The sequence below is a fragment of the Haematobia irritans genome, chromosome 4 (genome assembly GCF_050003625.1).
Source record: "Haematobia irritans isolate KBUSLIRL chromosome 4, ASM5000362v1, whole genome shotgun sequence".
In the NCBI taxonomy this organism is placed as follows: Eukaryota; Metazoa; Arthropoda; class Insecta; order Diptera; family Muscidae; genus Haematobia; species Haematobia irritans.
In genome coordinates this window covers 155082872-155101845 of record NC_134400.1, presented here as the reverse complement: position 1 = coordinate 155101845, position 18974 = coordinate 155082872, and the positions used below count along the sequence as shown (strand labels likewise).

General features: G+C 35.5%; 1 protein-coding gene across 9 annotated transcripts in view; it reads right to left on the bottom strand.

The window, feature by feature from the left end:
- Nucleotides 1-18974, bottom strand: part of Dhc64C (dynein heavy chain, cytoplasmic) — a 39077-nt gene that overhangs the window by 345 nt on the left and 19758 nt on the right. For 3 of the 9 annotated variants that reach the window (XM_075303714.1, XM_075303720.1, XM_075303716.1), the window contains 8 exons: nucleotides 12694-12720; nucleotides 11726-12507; nucleotides 11284-11657; nucleotides 9838-11221; nucleotides 9054-9778; nucleotides 5640-5838; nucleotides 4868-4985; nucleotides 34-3638 (listed from right to left, as the gene is read on the bottom strand). In XM_075303714.1, coding sequence (XP_075159829.1) covers nucleotides 34-3638; nucleotides 4868-4985; nucleotides 5640-5838; nucleotides 9054-9778; nucleotides 9838-11221; nucleotides 11284-11657; nucleotides 11726-12507; nucleotides 12694-12720 — 7214 coding nt within the window. Of the gene's footprint in view, nucleotides 1-33; nucleotides 3639-4867; nucleotides 4986-5639; nucleotides 5839-8734; nucleotides 8931-9053; nucleotides 9779-9837; nucleotides 11222-11283; nucleotides 11658-11725; nucleotides 12508-12693; nucleotides 12721-18974 lie in introns of all 9 variants that reach the window. The other 6 variants (XM_075303717.1, XM_075303721.1, XM_075303719.1 and 3 more) reach the window with 3 other exon arrangements.

Here is an 18974-nt window from a genome sequence, read left to right as displayed (position 1 = left end):
TTCCTAAACTCCCATTGAGTCTTCAATACTTACTTAACCCATTTCAAGACGGTCAGTGGTAAATCCATCATGATGGTAGTTGCCAATAGCAACTCATTGTTCTTGCAATGGGCTCCTTGCAATTTCAAACCAGTAACACCGAAACTACTATCTTTTGTTTCGGTATTGACCCCTGTCTCCGTAATGGTCACATCCAAGGCCAATTCTTCCAGAGACCAGCTGTTAGCTTGTGCAACACATTGGCGTGTTGCTGTAATATAAGCCTCAGGGTTCAATAAACCACCTAACCACACTGGGAATCCTTGCAACTCCTTGGCTCCAGCTTGGGAAACCAATTGCGATACCTTTTGCAGTTGTTGTATACGGTTACTAAAATCAGTTACCCACTGAATGACGGTACAACCAGCTGGTACTGTATAACGTTTCCAGCCCTTGGGTATAATGCCTCTCACCAATTCGGACAACATGGAGCGATGGTGATTGGTTTGTTTCTTTTCTCCTTGACAAATGAGTACGACATCTTGCAAATCGGAAATAACTGTTTGCAATAGTTTGGCACCCATGGTAACTTCACGCTCGAAGTAACGGTATAGAGGGTCCTTGATATTTTCCACAGTTCTCTTGAGTGTTGCCAGATTCTTCGGTAACAATTCCAACCATGCAGTGGCCGAATTGTGTAAAGTCTTCATCCATGATGGTCTTCCATCTTCACGTTGTGCAGCTGCAGCAGCAGCTTGCTCATTAGTTTCCTCAGCGGTATAGACAAATTCATCGTCATCCTCCAATTGTTGCATTTTCAACAGTTTGCTTACCAAGTCCGTACCACGAGTGGTGAGTAGAACCTTTTCGGCATTGTTGGGTAGACCCAACCACGATGGTGTCTGCCTATCGGTAAGATTTTCTATCCATTTCAAGAAATGATCTCTGCGAGTTCCATCGGGCATAGTAATATGACGTTGTCCTCCCGAAGCCCCATCTACATTGGCAACCAAGGCGAAGTCAGCCTCGAAGGAACGAGCTGTGAAAAGTTTCTTCAAGAATGATTGCAACAAGCGTTGATCAAAGTCATTATCGATCTTTCCACCATATATAGATTGTGAAAGCAATGTCACCAAAGCGTCCCATGGCACCTTTTCTGGTGGCAAGTTCGTGCGACCCATGGCTGTGCTATCGATCCATGTGTCTAAGGTATCACAAGCTACCCTCAAATCACTCTCATTAAATTCATATTTCTTAGCCCAACCAAGAGGCACATAACGCAATCTTTCCTGGACAATTGCATGGAACCAAGCCAATAGGAAGTACAAACGAGCCCTCTCACTGGGAGTTTTCATCATACGAGCCGCTGGCACTGTAGAGAATGTTCGCAACAAATTGGCTCTGATACCTGGTGGTGGTTCAAACACAAATATTCTTCCAGCTCTTAGAAGATTAACTGGTACTTTGGGATTAATTTCCATAGTTAAGAAGAGACGGAAGTTGGAGTGGGGTTGTAGTGAATGCATTTTCTTTTCCAATTGCACCAACCATTGAGGTGCCAAGTGCACGTTCTTCAACATCACCCATCTGCCATTCTTGCAAGCCATATTGATGGCGGACTCAGCTTGGTTGAAACCTTCGGCCGAACCAATTGCAATGCTAGAAATTTGCCTATTCAACTCGGCGGCCAAATCATCCACACGTCCTGAAGCATCGAAACCGGGCACAGAGCAAAGCAAAGCTGGGGTATTGCAATTCAACTGCTTCTCAACAACTGAGGCAAAGTCTAATTCATCTTCAGCAGTTTGCATAAAGTCGGCTCCCAATACGGCATTGACAACATTGTGGGCCGCAGCAATAACACGATCGGGTCTGAAGGCTTGAATCAAAAGCAACTGATGTACGGCTGTTGATATTGGGCTAAGGGCCTTAGACTCATCCCATAATTGTGGTACACACTGTTCGGGTGAACTCTGTTGCAACCAAGCACCCAATTCAGGAATAGTGCTTAACTTCTCTACCAATTTGCGGAAGATGGGAACTCGAGTGGCCAAACGATTAACACAATCAATTTGCTCTAGACTTAATCCTTCTACTGGAGTAGCATTGGCCATTAAACCTTCCTTGCTTCTTAAGAAGAAATTGAATTCGTCGTCCAGATTCATTTCCGTTGTGCCCTTCAGATGGATCTTACACATCAACAAGGCAAATGTTAAACGATCATTATGGAGCATTCCACGTGCTACTCTATCATAACACACTTGGAAAAGATCACGAGTTATAATACCCAAACGCTCAGTATTATCAGATTTGCCATCCAATTTTTTGTTGTTGTACAACACTGTAGAGAAAATGTCCAAGAACATTTTCAACGAGTATTGGTACAAGAAATGAACTTGATTAAGACTGTCCATGGTGAAATAGATGTTACTACATGCCACCGACAAAGGAAGATATTGTTGTGATACCGTCTCAATTTCGGCAATAACCTTGTCAGTTTCATCTACCTTTTGGTTGATATCGTAGGCCTCCTTCTTCAATGTTTCCAGAGTAGCAATTACAGAATCATCATCCAAAATCTTACCCTTGGCATCGTTGAGGGCCTGAAGTAGACTCTTCTCCAATTGTCTCAAACGTAAGCGGAATTCGCCTTGCAATTTCAATAAATCTGAACGTTTCTCGTCGATATCCGGACGTTCGGCCTTCAAAACCTGGTTCAAACATTGAGACTGCAATGAGCTTCGGGTTACGGTAAAGTTGACGAATGTCACACGAGAGCATATGTCCGGTGGGAATTCCACTGTAGGATCTCTGGTTGAAAGAAATATGACAAACGATGGCGACAAATCGATATCTTGATCACCAAGCGTAATCAAAACACGACCGCCACTACGTCTCAACTCACGATTCAATACCGGGTTCAATATAGGATCATAGTTTTCTACATCCTGCACCAATAATGGATTACCAAAACGTAAGGCCGATTCCAGATTTTTGCGGAATGAATCGTCCAAGAAACTGGTCTTCGTAATCTTTTTGCCAGCATATTCGTTAAGCAAGAAAGTGGTTGCTTGACCGGAGGGATCAATAATCAAGGGATATCTGTTGAATCTCTTCAGCATTATAGCATTCTCCGTACATAAATCATCGGTGGGCAAGGCATTAGCTTGCCATCTCAAGCGCTCATCTGGATTAGAAAGATATTCGGTTCGGGCAATATCTGGACGATATTGTATATTAGCCGATTGCAAGTGTTCACTCCAAGTGGTGAAGAGGTTGGTACGATAATGTTGGTCAAAGTAACCACCATATGCAATAAAAGCGGCCGACAATAATACATCACCAATAATGGTGGACATTTGAGATTTGAATGTTTCACTTGTGCACTCCCAACGTTCGCGTTCAATGTTCAAACTCTTCAGCAAAGCAATTGAACGGTCGACCTTGGCTTGAACATTCTCCAAATCAGTTTTAATGGCTTGGGCTTGTGAAATCAATTGAGCATACTCTTCCTTGTAAGCAGCAATACTTTGTTCCAATTGTTCAACCAAAGCTTTAGTCTCATCAGCATTAGTTTTGTTAATTGCAGCTTGCTCTTCCAGCGAACGCAATTCATCACGCAAGGGTTCGACACGTTTCAACATATCAGCATATTCGATCTGTAAGAATGATAAAGAGTTGGTTGGTCGAAGACAACCAAAATAAGTTAATGACAAGTAAGCACAGATTAATCAAGTAGACGACGCTATTAAACACTCATCGTATTTTTTCTTTAAATTCCCCAGCTTCATCTAAAATTTAAAATTTTTCAGGCTAGTAGAAAATTGCCTGGAGGCGGTTTAGCACTGTTATCTACTGAACGGTGTAATATGAAAGCCAGTCCTCCAGCAAAAGTCCTGGTAAGATTCTTAAGCAGATCATTATATTTGTCATAAATTCATAAAAACACATACAATTTTCTCTCGGAGTCATTTGCCTAATCCATATACTTTCCGGTTCTCAGAAAAAATATCATGAATATTTCTTCAATTAAAGTCTAAATTGAATTGAATTGGATATTGTACATCCAATAAGAAAATCAAGCAAATCAAAAGTTTATTGAACGAATCAACTTTTTAATTTCTGTGATTTAAACAATTGCAATTCCAAATTAATTGGATTGATTTATTTCGTGATGAAGCTAAGCTTAGTGCAGACAAGCGAACACACACCACGCCAATTGCCAATAAGAAAGAATTCTCATCTAACCCATGTACTGGTATTGTTGACGTTTTACAACAAAAGGTAAACTCGGAACGGAGACAAAAAAAATTAAATGACAAACGAAAGTTACTGGTATCATTTTTCCAGTTGCCGAATACCTGCTCCAATCAGATGCTGCCATACTTGAGAGACGCATTAGAGGTGTGTACGTGACACGAAATCGTCTTGACTCAAGAAAATGGTGTGAGTGTCTTGATTGCCACAGTTGGTAGAATTCTGCCAAAAACGGTAGTTTCTACTGTTTGGTAGATTGGTAGAATTGTTTATGTTTTGGTAGCTTTTGGAAAATATACCTCTCAAACAAAGAGCTACTTTACAACTTTTCTATAGAAATAAAATTTTGACAAAATTTTCTATAGAAATAAAATTTTGACAAAATTTTCTATAGAAATAAAATTTTGACAAAATTTTCTATAGAAATAAAATTTTGACAAAATTTTCTATAGAAATAAAATTTTGACAAAATTTTCTATAGAAATAAAATTTTGACAAAATTTTCTATAGAAATAAAATTTTGACAAAATTTTCTATAGAAATAAAATTTTGACAAAATTTTCTATAGAAATAAAATTTTGACAAAATTTTCTATAGAAATGAAGTATACGAAGTTGTCATATGAACATACCTGTGCAATAGCCCATTTCACCATAGGACCACAAGCCAAAGATGCACGATTAACTTTCTCAAAGTTATAATCGGGATTGCTTAAGTACTTCGATTTCATCTTTTCACGAACTTCATCGCTGCATAAAGTGGAATAAGAGAATAAATTTGTTATTTTACAAATGTAAATGTCAATGAAAACAATAATAATGATAGGCATGCAAAGTGATGAAATGCAAAAAAGCAGCAAAGCAACAAAGCAACAAACAAAAACCATAGCCATAAAATAAATCATAAGCCCTTTACATGCAATTATTTCTAAAACCAACACAAGGAATCAAAAACTAAATTAATAAATTAATACAACAAATAAAAAAATACACAATTGATTAATAGTGAAAATAAAAAAATGGAAATCCAAAAACTTACTTGCCTGTTTCCAGATTACAAACCAAATTTTAATATATAATTTTCGTATTTTTGAACCTAAATTGTCATTTCTATAATATTTGTGCCAATTATAATTTTTTGAAAGAAATTTCTGGAAACTGGCTGGAAACCAAACTAAACGGAAACAAAGGAAAATTCAAACAAAAGAAACCATTCTACTGGCAACTAAAATGCATAGATAAAATATAAACAACGCGAAACATTAGGAAGAGATTCGTTGCAACTTCGTTGTCATACCCCAAATAACAGACATAACAAAATTATAATAGCGAAATAAATAAAATAGTAACAACAACAACAGAAACTCTTAAAAAACTGAATCATAAAAAATATCTTATGCTTACGTTATCATCTCAGTACTGAAGTTAGATACAATGGAATTTATGAAATTTTCTCGCATAATAACGGCACGAATCGATTTCCAATCGGTTGCATTTTCTCCCAGGAGCAAACAGATCGATTCGAGGGCCAATTTTACCACCGATGGTGGATTTGCCATTGTTCTCACCTCAACAAGTTGTTGTTTGCGTATAGATTTTACAGCTATGTGGTGAAATTTTTATTATTTTGAGTTGTATATATCGGAAGTGGTATGTAAATATTATAAAAGATATTTCTTTTCTTATGACTATATTCGGAGAAATCATTTGGTTTTAAAGTATAAGGAATTTCTAATATTCTTATATTTAATTTAATCTAATTTATTCTCAATACCCTTAAACTTTCTGTTTGCGCTGTATTTCGTTTGTTATTCATATCTGAATCTATAATAGTAACGTATATTTACCATAAATAGGGGATTTTATACTTCTTTGGCATATCATTTGTAATATGTCGCTCGGTCTCAGACCCTATTCAGTTGTTTTTATATCCGTCAAACTGGGTTAGGTTACACCCATAGTAAAATGTAGCTTAATGGTCTAGAGGATAACAATTCTAAGATTTTTAGGGTTTAAAATGTTACCCAAAGGATGTTTAAGAACCAAAAATAGCTTTTTGTAAATTCCAGACCTCCAATATCGGAAAGCCCCTATTTAACGTTGTTGGCTTCGACTGATTAGTCGAGTTTAAAAACAACAGACAAATTTCAGAAGACTGCAGTTCCAGTTGTAGTGCTCTTTCTACTGACAAATTTCTTTGGGTGTAGGATAACGACAGCCGCTTGTTTCTGGCTCACTTAGAGTATTAAGTCCATTGTAATACCACAGTGGTGAACTTCTCTCTTATCACTGAGTGCTGTCCGATTCTATGTTAAGCTCAATGACAAGGGATCTCCCTTTTATAGACGAGTCTGAACGGCGTTCCACTTTGCGGCGAAAGAACTTATAGAAGCTTTGAAACAGAAATGTCACCAGCATTACTGAGAGAGGGATAATCCACCGCTGAAAAACTTTTTGGTGTTCGGTCCAGTGTTGCCAGTATTGGGAATTTTTTTTTTCCCCAAATTGGGGATATTTTTTAATGGTTGAGACGAAATTTTTGAGTTGGGGGCTTGGGGATTTAGTGGGGAATTTTCATAAATTTGGGGATATTTTCTATGGAAAACGGTTCAGTATAATAAATCGGGCATACATTAAATTCTTTATTATTAGAGAAGAATTACAACGGATTTTCAAAGTAGAAATACATTGCTCTTCTTTATTCCACGGCATACAATAGGGTGCAAATTGAAGTTTTGGACTAGAAACGGATGCAGAATTTTAATGAGGGCCCGAAGGCTAATTTCCAATTTTACTCAGCTTTACTAAGATATATTTTTCAATTGCGAAATCATTTCGTGAGGGTGAGGGCCTAAATTTTGTCCCCTTATCAGTGTTCATCACTAATTTGGACAATATATTCCATAAATATAGAAATCATTCAGATAGATCTACTACCACGGTTACCACTCGTATCTTACAAAGTATGAATAAAATTTTACCAAAATTTATAAAAAACAAAAAGCTTATATTGAAGTTTTTATGCCATAAAAGCTGGTCAAAAACTTTTTGGGGAATTTTAATTTAAATTTGAGAGTTTTGGGGACAAAAATGTACCATTTTGGGGACATAAGCCAGAAAAATACTGGCAACACTGGTTCGGTCGAAACTGCAATTGAACCCACGACCAGAGAATGAAGCTGACCCATTTTTGTCGGCGGCGGCTAACACTAAATTTTGAACTCCGGCGGCGGCGGATTGTCAATTCGGCGGTGGACAATTATCCATTATAAAATCAATTTGAAGTTATTCGAATGATAATGAGATTAGTTGTACAACCAATCTTACAATCAAATTTACATTTCAAATTTTCTGAGCTAAATTTTTGCGAAACTATTATAGCAGCTTGAAATTGATAGATTGTCGGTGGAAGGTTCAAAATTTTGACAAAAAATACGACAGTTATTAAGACATTTTTCTGATTTAAATCGATATTTTTGATTAATTGGCGATGTAGAGATGAGTCGACGACGGAGTCGACTGGCAAAAATGGTCGGCGGCGACTTAAATCATTGGCGCAACTGGGCGGCTTCATTCTCTACCCACGACCTTATGTATGTTATAAGGCGAGCATGCTAAGCATTGCACCACGGTGGCATGAATGAAATCATATTCCACACCTTATTGACTTTCCAATTCTCCAGACGCTTTGTAATAGAATTAACAGAGAGTTAATCTTTGAATCGATCTCCCCTCCCGAAAGTGGTCTTTTCCACAATTTTATAAAAGTCGAAAGTTTAAACAACTCGAAAGACTGAAAAGTAGAATTTTCTAAATTTTAATACAAAGTTTATTTTCTATTTCTACAGTCCCTAACACCACTTTTTTGAAAAAAAAAGATTCTAAAAGAAGTCTACCCATATTCTTATTCATAAATATTCGTACAGAAAGTGTACATTTAAGTCTATGGCCGGCCATAAACAATATCATTTGAAAATTATTAGAAAAAGCAACTAAGCTTGCAATAATATATACATACATAGTATGTTAATTATGTAAAAAATTAAATATTTTTAAGTGCACGACAATTGGCATAGGCATTGTGGGCAGAGAAAGTGTTTCGTTTTTAAATGGAAATGGGTGATTGTCACACGCTTATTTATAAGATCACAAATATTATTGGCATATTTAGAATAATAAATAAAGTGCTTGTAATCCCTAGATTGCATATATCCATTTGCCAACAATGAAAGGATTAAATAGTTATAATATTTACAGGCTTTTGCAATTTCTTTTTTTTTTTTACAAATAATCGATTAGACAAAGACATTTATATTCGATAAGGCATAAATTATTAGCAAAATGAATTTTATAACGATTGAATGGATTAGAATTTTGAACGTTGAGTATTTGAGATTATTAATGAAGACGGGAGGTAGTAGTGTTGTGTGATATATATATTAGGACATGATTAATATGGATTATAGATTAGTATAGAAGAGTATATAAACGAGCCGTACGTGATATTTTCAGTTTGGAAATTGACAATGGACGAGATAAATGTTTCTCTAACAATAACGCCACGCATGGTCTTCCAGTCGGGTGCACTCTCATTGAGTAGCTCACACACCGATTCCAAGGCTAATTTAACTGGTGGCGGTGGATTTGCCATCGTACGTATTTCAGCCAATTGTTTCTTTTTAATGCCGCTAACAGCTAAAGATTTTATGCATTAATAATTAAAATTAAACTTAGAAATACTCTCTTAGATGGCTAACTTAAATTGTCGCGATATCTCTCTAAGATCTATATTAAAAAAATTGAAAACAGAAAACATACCTTGTTGTGCGTCAATAACAGCTGGCTCTACTTGAGCCAAATCGGCCATGACATACTTGCGTTTCTCTTCCACCTTAATTGTTTGTTCGGCCAATTTATTTTGCAATTCTTGTGATTGCTTCTTCTTGTTTTCAGCCTCCTGTTGATCCTTAAACATTTGTTTAAGCTTGGCATTGGCAGCTTCGTTCTTAGCCTGCAGTTCTTGTTTCTTAACAGCTAAAGATTTTTGCATTTCCTCAACTTGTTCTACGGTTTCAGCAATCTTATTCAAACCAACATTCAAATGCAATTGCTGTTCTTCAAGATCACTACGTTTCTCATTGTATAGTTTGACAAAATGATGGATAAAGTCCAAGTAATGACGTGGTGTAACAGCCATTGTGCGACCTCCACGTTTGGCCAAACGGGCATTGGCCTGATGCAATGTCTGATGGACATAGACACAACTGTTGATAACAGCATCGCGATGAGTGGGTTGGGAAGGTACCAAATGGCACACTGAGGGGAAGAAGTCAGGTGGTGCCCAACCAGGTTTCTCCAAATCCACTCTAGTGGTGAACTCTTTACCAACTTGGAATAGGGCAGAGTCCGACCAATCGCCAAACCAATTCAATACACATCGATTGAACAGGGCTGGCGAAGTAGCGGCACGATCTTTCAGGCCATCTGTTGAGGGATTCATGGTGAAGACCACGTGTAAATTGCGCATAACTTGTTGAGTAAACCTATAAACAAATCACGATGGACCTTATATCACTTATTGGAATCATCTCTTCAAACTCACCATTTGTATAATTCGTCACTTGAATCCAACATCAAACCTTCACGTTGAGCTCCTTCTTTGCACTGAGTCATCAATGTGGTATATTCATCACCTTCAAATAGACCAGGAACCTCACCGTTAGCCAATAAAGTATTCATGCGTTCCAAAAATCCAGAGTCCAAGACATTCGATTCATCCAGAATGAAGGCAATCTTTTCATCTCTGCAACCAGAGCGTCGTAATACCGAACGCAAATCTTCATCGAAATCTTCTCCGGTGTATTTGTTGTGGACCTTTATTTGGAAAATGGACAAGCCATTCATCCAAGCAACAAAACGGGATAGAGTTGTTTTTCCAGCACCCGAAACACCAATGAGTAACAAATGGCCTTGCGGTTGACGGAAAATACGATCAATACGCAAGACATGTTCCAAGACTTCATCGAACAACACCAATGGTACATCCAATTCTTCTTCGTAGAACACCTTAAGTCTGGCACGAACATAGTCTCGTAGTTCTTCACGATTGACCGGCATGTAATCTTTTGATAACCAATTACTGTAGAGTATGGGACGAGCCAGAGCTTCATCAGCATTGATACCAGGGAAGTGCTTAAGGGCTACCAAATCAATGTTTTCATTGGTCCATCTTCGCTCAGAGTCGTCGACCAAACGATCTTGGAAGAGACGCAACGCTTCATGGGCCCAGATACGTACTAATCCCTCAACTGGTAGAGAATCCAAGGGTCTTATTGCCTCGCAAATACCACGAACCCAACGGGTCATTTCACGAGGTGAATAGACATAGTGAGGTTGCATATCTTGTGTGAAACGATCTTGAGAAGCTAAATAGAACTCTACCATGGCATTGGTCAAAGGTTCAGCATAACCTCGCAAAGTGGGCATTAAGCGTAACATGGCCCTGGAGAATGTGCCATAAATCTGTTTCAATGAAGTCTCACCAGGATAATCCACATAAATAATGGGAACATGACGCAAGAATCTATGTGAAAGGGGTTTACGTCCAGGATCTGTTGGAGGGTTACAGGCTCCCACAAATTGTATACGTTCCAAAGAAACCCAGGCCTGATCACTGGCACGGTAGAAACCTTTATGTTCAACCAATTGCCTCAAGAAAGAGATGACGCGCTGAGTGCCATAGGAATCCATATCGGGTAAATTGATTTCATCGCAGAACAGTACCAACCATTTGCCTATCTGTACAGGAGATAGAACGACCCCATTGGGTGTTTTACGATATTCGCAATAATGATCAAATGTCTTAAGCAATAATTCGGGTGTGGTGGCCGAAGAGAAATTCAAGCCTACGACTTCCATATCGGGTAAAGCCCTTAGGGCAGAGAACAAAGTCATTGTTTTGCCAGAGCCAGGAGGACCACATAACACTGAAAATTGTAAAATTGCAAATAATAGCCAAACAAAAAAAGTATGTGGCTCTTAATCTTACCTAGAGGTTTATGTTCTGCCAGCCAAGTGTAGAGTAGAGATTCATGTCTTACTGTATCCAAAGTTGGTACGACAATATCGGGCGAAGCAACTTTGTGAGTTTCCACTTCAATAACGGGAACTTTATTGGACCATGGTACCCATTCACCATTCATGCTAACCTCATAGTCGATAATGGGGACTCCGGCCGCACCAGGCAATGCTACTGTGGTAACACTACGAACAAAATCTCCTAAATCTGTGCGCACTTTAAGTTTAGCATCACCAGCAAAAGACCAAAGGACAGAATATATCAAAGATTTCGTTATATACTGCTCTAATTGATCGTTTGAGAATGGGAAGTCTGGATGCGTTGAATTGTAGTTCAAAATATTCCTTAAAATGTTGAAAAATACGAAAGTTAGCTAGAGGAAAATTGTCCGAATATAAATAAAGAAACTCACCTTGCTGCTTGATTCAACATCGAGAACAATGAACTCAATGCTCTCAAGCGTGTAAAGTCCATAATATGCTCTTGCTCATTAGCTGCATATTCCAAACTGCGAACCACAACACCATCAGCCGAAAAGAAGGGTTGCAATAGCATGGCTATGTCACGCTGCACTTGCAAACATGGAGAAACTTCATCTTCTTTGTCTTTAGTAGGTTTCGAAATACCAACAAAATCATCATCAGTATCCTCCAGTGGAATCGATCGCAAACGCAATAGATAGTTTTCAAAGATCATTTCAGTTGATAGAACATCCTCGGAGAACCAAACCATGCCGCAACGCGATACTGTGGCCAAAGTAGCATATTTCAGATCTTGGACTTCAAACATAATACGAACATTGGGTGGCAACGACAAACGTTCTCCATTGGGCAAAGTCAAGAGTTTATTATCATCCAATACTGAATTCAAATTTTCAACCCATTCGGGATCCACATCACCATCGAAAATGATCCATTGCCGTTTATTAATTTCACCGCGAACATTATCAATGATTTTACGTAAAACATGAGTGAAAAGACCATCGGTCCATTCGCGTGTATTGGGATCCAACACACCATACAATGCTTCCTTGGATATAGCCTTAGGATCTATAACATGAGCTACACCTTCAATTCCTTCGAAACGTTCGAGAGCCTTAAGCAATGTACGCCAAGCCGTAGATTTTCCTGAACCAGATGGTCCAACCATCATTAGACCATGGTTGAGACGAGAAATTTGATACAATTGCAAAACCTATGACAGTTAGGGGTTGAAAATGTATAAATTAATAATGGGGCAAATACGCTTGATAAAAACATTGAGGAAACATGAAAAGCATTGGGCAACAAGTCTAAATATAGGATTAATAAAACTACTAGATTTAGATTTGTTCTATTATAGGCAGTTATGAAGGAAACAAAAGGTTAAAAAATTTCTTACTTTATCAACCCAAGTTTCACCAAATCCCTTTTTTGTTACATTTGTGATTTCATTGTATTATAGAATTTGTTAATTAGTATTTACAACATGGTAGGAGATTTGTACAATACATTTTTTGTTTGTTTGTTTGTTTGTTTAATTTGATACAAGAAATTTGAAATTAATAAGGAAGAAATTTAATGAAAAATTTTATTATGGGTGAAAAAAATATATTAAATTTGCATATGTATGTATGTACTTATGTGATATCGTTGAAATAAAAAATATTGGTGTATTAAAAGTTTGATAAAGGAATGTCCACTCAAAGAATTTTGTTATTCATAACAACAACAACAAAAGGCAAAAAACAGTTTTTTGTCTGTTATGAAACATTTATTGAAACATTTTTCAACGTAGAATCAGTCTTATAAATCCATGTCTAATCAAATTATTTTGTTATTCATATCAAGAAAAATTTTGCTAAAATAGAAGTCATTATCTGCTGACAAAGGGTCAGCAGTTTTTATAGTTTTTTCAAGTAACGTGTTTCTTTGCGAAAGAAATATAACTGAATGTTTTGACAAAGATCTCTGCCGAAATAGGAAACTACATCAGCTGAAATAGCTAGCAATTTTCTGCTATTGCAACTAAAAACACTTGTTCCAATTTATTTAAGCATTTCAAGGCGAATTACGAGGGCGGTTCGGAAACTTCTTAGCCTATCAATGAAAAAGAATAGTTAGTTTTTCAAAAATATTTGTATTTTTTAATATAATCTCCTGAAACTTCAATACGCTTAGTCCAGCGCTTTTCTAGCAATTCTATCCCTTGATTAAGCAATTCTATCGCTTGCCAGCAAGGAATTTTTTTAGATTTGGGAACAAGTAAAAGTCACTGGGAGCTAAATCAGGAGAATAAGGTGGGTGGTCAGGTCAAGCAACTCGTACTTTAATTCGTTGATTTTAGCCATTGTTAAAACACTCTTGTGCGCAGGTGCGTTGTCTTGATGAAAACTTATTTTTTTTTTTTTGTTGTAAGCCAGGACGTTATTCTCGAATTTGTACATTTAATTGATCCGAAAGGTTGCAATAGTACTCTGAATTTATTTTTTTTTTAACCTTTTGCAGATAGTCAATCAATAAAATACCTTTGAAGTCCCAAAAACCCGTTGCCTAACCGTACCAGCCGATTGAATAGTTTTTGCCTTCTTTGGGGCACTTCCTCCAGCTTCAGTCCATTATTTGGATTGCTCTTTTGTCTCTGGAGTATAGTGGTGGATCCATGTCTTATCAACAGTTATGAAACGACGCTTGAAATCCATTTTATTTCGCTTAAAACGATCCAAACAAGCTTGAGAAATGTTCATTCTTATGCGTTTTTGATCGACTGTTAACAAATGCGGCACCCATCTTGCAGAAAGCTTTTTCATCTGTATTTCTTCATGCAAAATTAAATGGACTCGATCATTTGAGATGCCCATGATATTAGCAATTTCACACACTTTTATTCGTCGACCATTTAATACCATATCATGCACTTTGGCTACAATTTCTGTTCTTGTTGCTGTTTTTGAACTATTTTAATATTTTAAGAAAGTCTTTAACAAACTTATTTGCTAATAGTCTTTTACAAAATTTTGTCAAAATTTTATTTCTATAGGAAATTTTGTCAAAATTTTATTTCTATAGAAAATTTGTTAAAATTTTATTTCTATAAGAAATTTTGTCAAAATTTTATTTCTATAGAAAATTTTGTCAAAATTTTATTTCTATAGAAAATTTTGTTAAAATTTTATTTCTATAAGAAATTTTGTCAAAATTTTATTTCTATAGGAATTTTTGTTAAAATTTTATTTCTATAGGAAATTTTGTCAAAATTTTATTTCTATAGGAAATTTTGTCAAAATTTTATTTCTATAGGAAATTTTGTCAAAATTTTATATCTATAGGAAATTTTGTCAAAATTTTATTTCTATAGGAAATTTTGTCGACATTTTATTTCTATAGAAAATTTTGTCAACATTTTTTTTCTATAGAAAATTTTGTCAAAATTTTATTTCTATAGGAAATTTGTCAAAATTTTATTTCTATAGGAAATTTTGTCAAAATTTTATTTCTATAGAAAATTTTGTCAAAATTTTATTTCTATAGAAAATTTTGTCAAAATTTTATTTCTATAGAAAATTTTGTCAAAATTTTATTTCTATAGAAAATTTTGTCAAAATTTTATTTCTATAGAACATTTTGTCAACATTTTATTTCTATAGAAAATTTTGTCAACATTTTATTTCTATAGAAAATTTTGTCAACATTTTTTTCTATAGAAAATTTTGTCAAAATTTTATTTCTATAGAAAATTTTGTCAAAATTTTATTTCTATAGAAAATTTTGTCAAAATTTTATTTCTATAGAAAATTTTGTCAAAATTTTATTTCTATAGGAAATTTTGTCAAAATTTTTTTTCAATAGAAAATTTTGTCAAAATTTTATTTTTATTTTCCAGAGAAAATTTATGTAGTACCATAAAGTAGAGCTGTGGCAGCCGCGATTACAATACTACGGTAGTCTTTGTGAGCGAATATAAGACTAAACAAAGAAAATATTTAAAATTTAGGAGTTGGAAAACAGAATTTTATTTTCTTTAAAATTCAATTTAAGGGAGCTCTTGACAATAATCTTCCAATGGAATTTTTGTTAAAATTTTGTGAAAAATACTTTTTCGCTCAAAAAAGTACCTTTTTTTTACTTCCTTAAAAATTGTATTTTCCATCCCTGAATCACACTTAAGTGCCAACCTCGGTTTTTGTTTACCGAGCGTTGTTACGATGTCGATTGGTTTAAGATTGCGAGACACTGCATACGAACATTGTTATATACTAGTGGTGTTTTTATTCTCGCATTTGTATCAATGTAAAAGATCGCATGGTAATTGGTGTCTTAGTCACTGCCACCGACATTTTGTGGGTAAGATTGCAATACGAAAAAAGCCACCGGTTGCAGTTCTCTGATGTCCACTACGTGGTTCATCTTCAATGTTTGTACGACCACGTTTAAATTCAGCAACCCAATTTTTTACTGTTGCATATGAAGGAACACTTTCACCTAACACATTCACCATATCATTATGAATTTCTTGTCCCGATAACCCTTTTTAATGTAAATATTTAATGACAGCACGCATTTCTAATTTTTCCATTGTAAAAAAATTGCGGATGCGTCTTTTTTTGAACACCTATTTCTATATGAATGAGTTGCCAGATCGAAACAAAATTTAACATGTGTTCATAACAGAACAACAACACTTCAACACTTAACTTTTTTCTGTTTATACCGCGCTTTTTGTGTTAGGCTAAGAAGTTTGCCCTCGTACAATGAACTACTACTATTGGCAACAAATTTCACTCATAAAAAATCTGATACTAAAATCAGTCGGTGTCTGCTGTGCCTGTAGTCTAGCGAATAACAACTATAGGTAAAAGTTTTTGGTTTTAAAATGTTATCCAAAGTAAGAACCCAGCAAAAAATGCACTTCCAAAAATGTCCTCCCAAAGGTGTTCTTTTTTAACAACACAGGAAGTTCTTTTAATACAATTTTTTATTTATTTATTAAAGAATTTAAAACCATAAATGAGGTAGGTACCAGAGATGGTCTGTAACAAACTTTTTCAGGTTTGCGATAGTCGCAAAGTTGTAAACGTCATATACGCGTCGTAAATGTAGAAACGTCGCAAACTCAACGTCGGTCGCTTCGACTAAGCAGTGAATCATATCAATGATATCAACATTGATGACATGTGCTAAGAAGTTTCAATTTTAAGGAATGTTTAAAATGTGATAAATTTATAAACGAATTAAAAAAAATCAAAATAGACTTATTCATTGGGAGACTCCAATCCAAAATTACTATAAACTGCTCGATGGTGCAGTAAACGTGACGGGCTCATAATTAACCCTTCATAAATTTCTGCAGAAACTGGAAGGAAGGAAACCCACTACTTAAGTCTTGAATAACTGAACAGCTGTTTAGAGAGAATTTTATAAAATCAATTTTTGGCTTATTAGAGCCAATTTTCATACTAATTAAAATTTTTCAAAACTGAAACTAGTCATTCGCTGATGGGTGATTCCACGTAAACTGACCCCAGCTCATTTAAAAATATATAACAGATTTTAGCGAAAAAAATACCATAACGGATATCACGAACAATCTAATTTTAAATATCCATGAAGAGTTGTTAAAATTTAGGAACAGTTTTTTTCGTAAGAAGACATTTCCATGGGGTACCATGAAATTGTTGGCTGCACTACATTTATTGGCAAATTGGCAACACGATTTTTCGACCTATTTTTTCCTTTTATTGTATTTGACTTTTGGCCACATGAAAGTACATATTTTCAAGTATTGTTTAGTGCAAAATCGTAACTTTTTGAAAATATTTATTGGCTATAAGCGTCTCTGTAACACGGAGGGTCTCATTTGTCACACCCGATACGGTAAATATATAAAAAGTTTAATTTTTATAAATTTTATGTAGGTATGTATATAATATATTTTGTGCAAGTTAGGTCAGAGCTAAGCTGTATAAAATTAATTGAAATGTTTCAGTATCATTTGAATATTTAAGCTATTAGTTGCGTTATAAGATCTGTCACACCCGTTACACAAAAATCGTGGTCAATTTTTAATTGATTTAAAAATATCAATATCATTATTTCAGATATGGAATTCAAAAATAGAATGCAAAAATTTCGGTTTGAGTTGAAAAAAGGTCCAACTAAATTAAAAAAACATCTGGAAAAAGAAAGGGAAAGAGATAAGAAACGTCGGGATAACAAGAAAAAGGTGATGGATAATGACGCGTTGGAAGAAAAACGGAATAGAGATAGAGAGCGACAGAAGAAGTGCAGAGAAAAAAGAGAAGTATTGATCTGGGTAAAATCTCTTCGAATTCTCATATTGGATCTTATAAATCAAAAAGGTCGCTGAAGAAAGCTGTGACTAACGTAGAAAAAAGCTTACCGCAGAGCCCATCGAAAAAGAAAGCTGTTTTATTCGAAATCGCTTCTGAAATACTTCCTTCGGAATTATCAAAGGCTTTGCATAATACCGAAACAAAAAGTAACGCAATTTCTGAAGAGGTGATATCAAATATAAAACAGTTTTTCATTCGAGATGATATAAGTCGTCAAAGTCCCGGCATTAAAGATTATAAATCCATAAAAGATCCCATAACTGGCAAACGGATTCAAATTCAAAAACGATATTTAACAATGAGTCTTAGAGAGTGTTATAATCAGTTTAGACAAGAAAATCCGGACGTTAAAGTCGGAAAGTCTAAGTTTTGTTCATACCGAAAAAAAAACATTTGCATTGTTAGTGAAATTCCACATGATGTTTGTCTATGTGTATATCACTCAAATTTAAATTTTTTAACAGAAGCTTTGCATAGCATTTTTCCTTCTGTTCCCTCATCATCAAAAGAAATTTTGGATGTGCTCTGTTGCGATGTAAAGAGTGAAAATTGTATGACAAACCAATGCGCAATTGTGACAGAGTAAACGACATCATACCTCTTAAATACGATACCTTGACGCCTATATCTTGGAAACAGTGGTTGCAATGTTCCGAAGGACGCTTACAGGCCGTAGCAGGCCTACTTAATGTATTTAATTCAAAATTATTAAAATTCAAAACTCACGTTTTTGTTAAAAAGAGCAAAGCCGCTTTTTTTTAAAGAGACGAAAGCAAAGCTTTCCCAAAACGAAGCCGTCTTGCTAGATTTTGCAGAAAATTTTGCTATTACTGCCCAAGATGAAATACAAAGCGCACATTGGCGCCACAATCAAGCTACAAAATTTACTGCCTGTGCATGGACTAGAAATTCGGAACAAGAAGTTGAATGTCATTCCTATGGTATTATAAGTGACGATCTCACACACAGCAAATATTGGGTATGGGTGTTCCTGCGAAATATTTTAATAGTCTTCAAACAAAAACACAAACATATTACCAAAGTTATAATATATTCTGACGGATATGTCGCACAATTCAAAAATCGCTATAACCTTTTCAACATTTGCACTGCCAAGGAACACTTTGGTGTTGAAATATCGTGGTCGTTTTTTCCTACCAGTCATGGCAAAGGTGCAGTAGATGGCAGGGGAAGTAATTAAGAGAACGATGTGGACTGCAGTGAAGGCTCGTAAGGTTATTTTAAATCAACCTATTGATTGTTACAATTTTTTGATTGGTTCTGCAATAAAAGGAATATATACTTTATGTTTCTCAAAATGATATTAAAG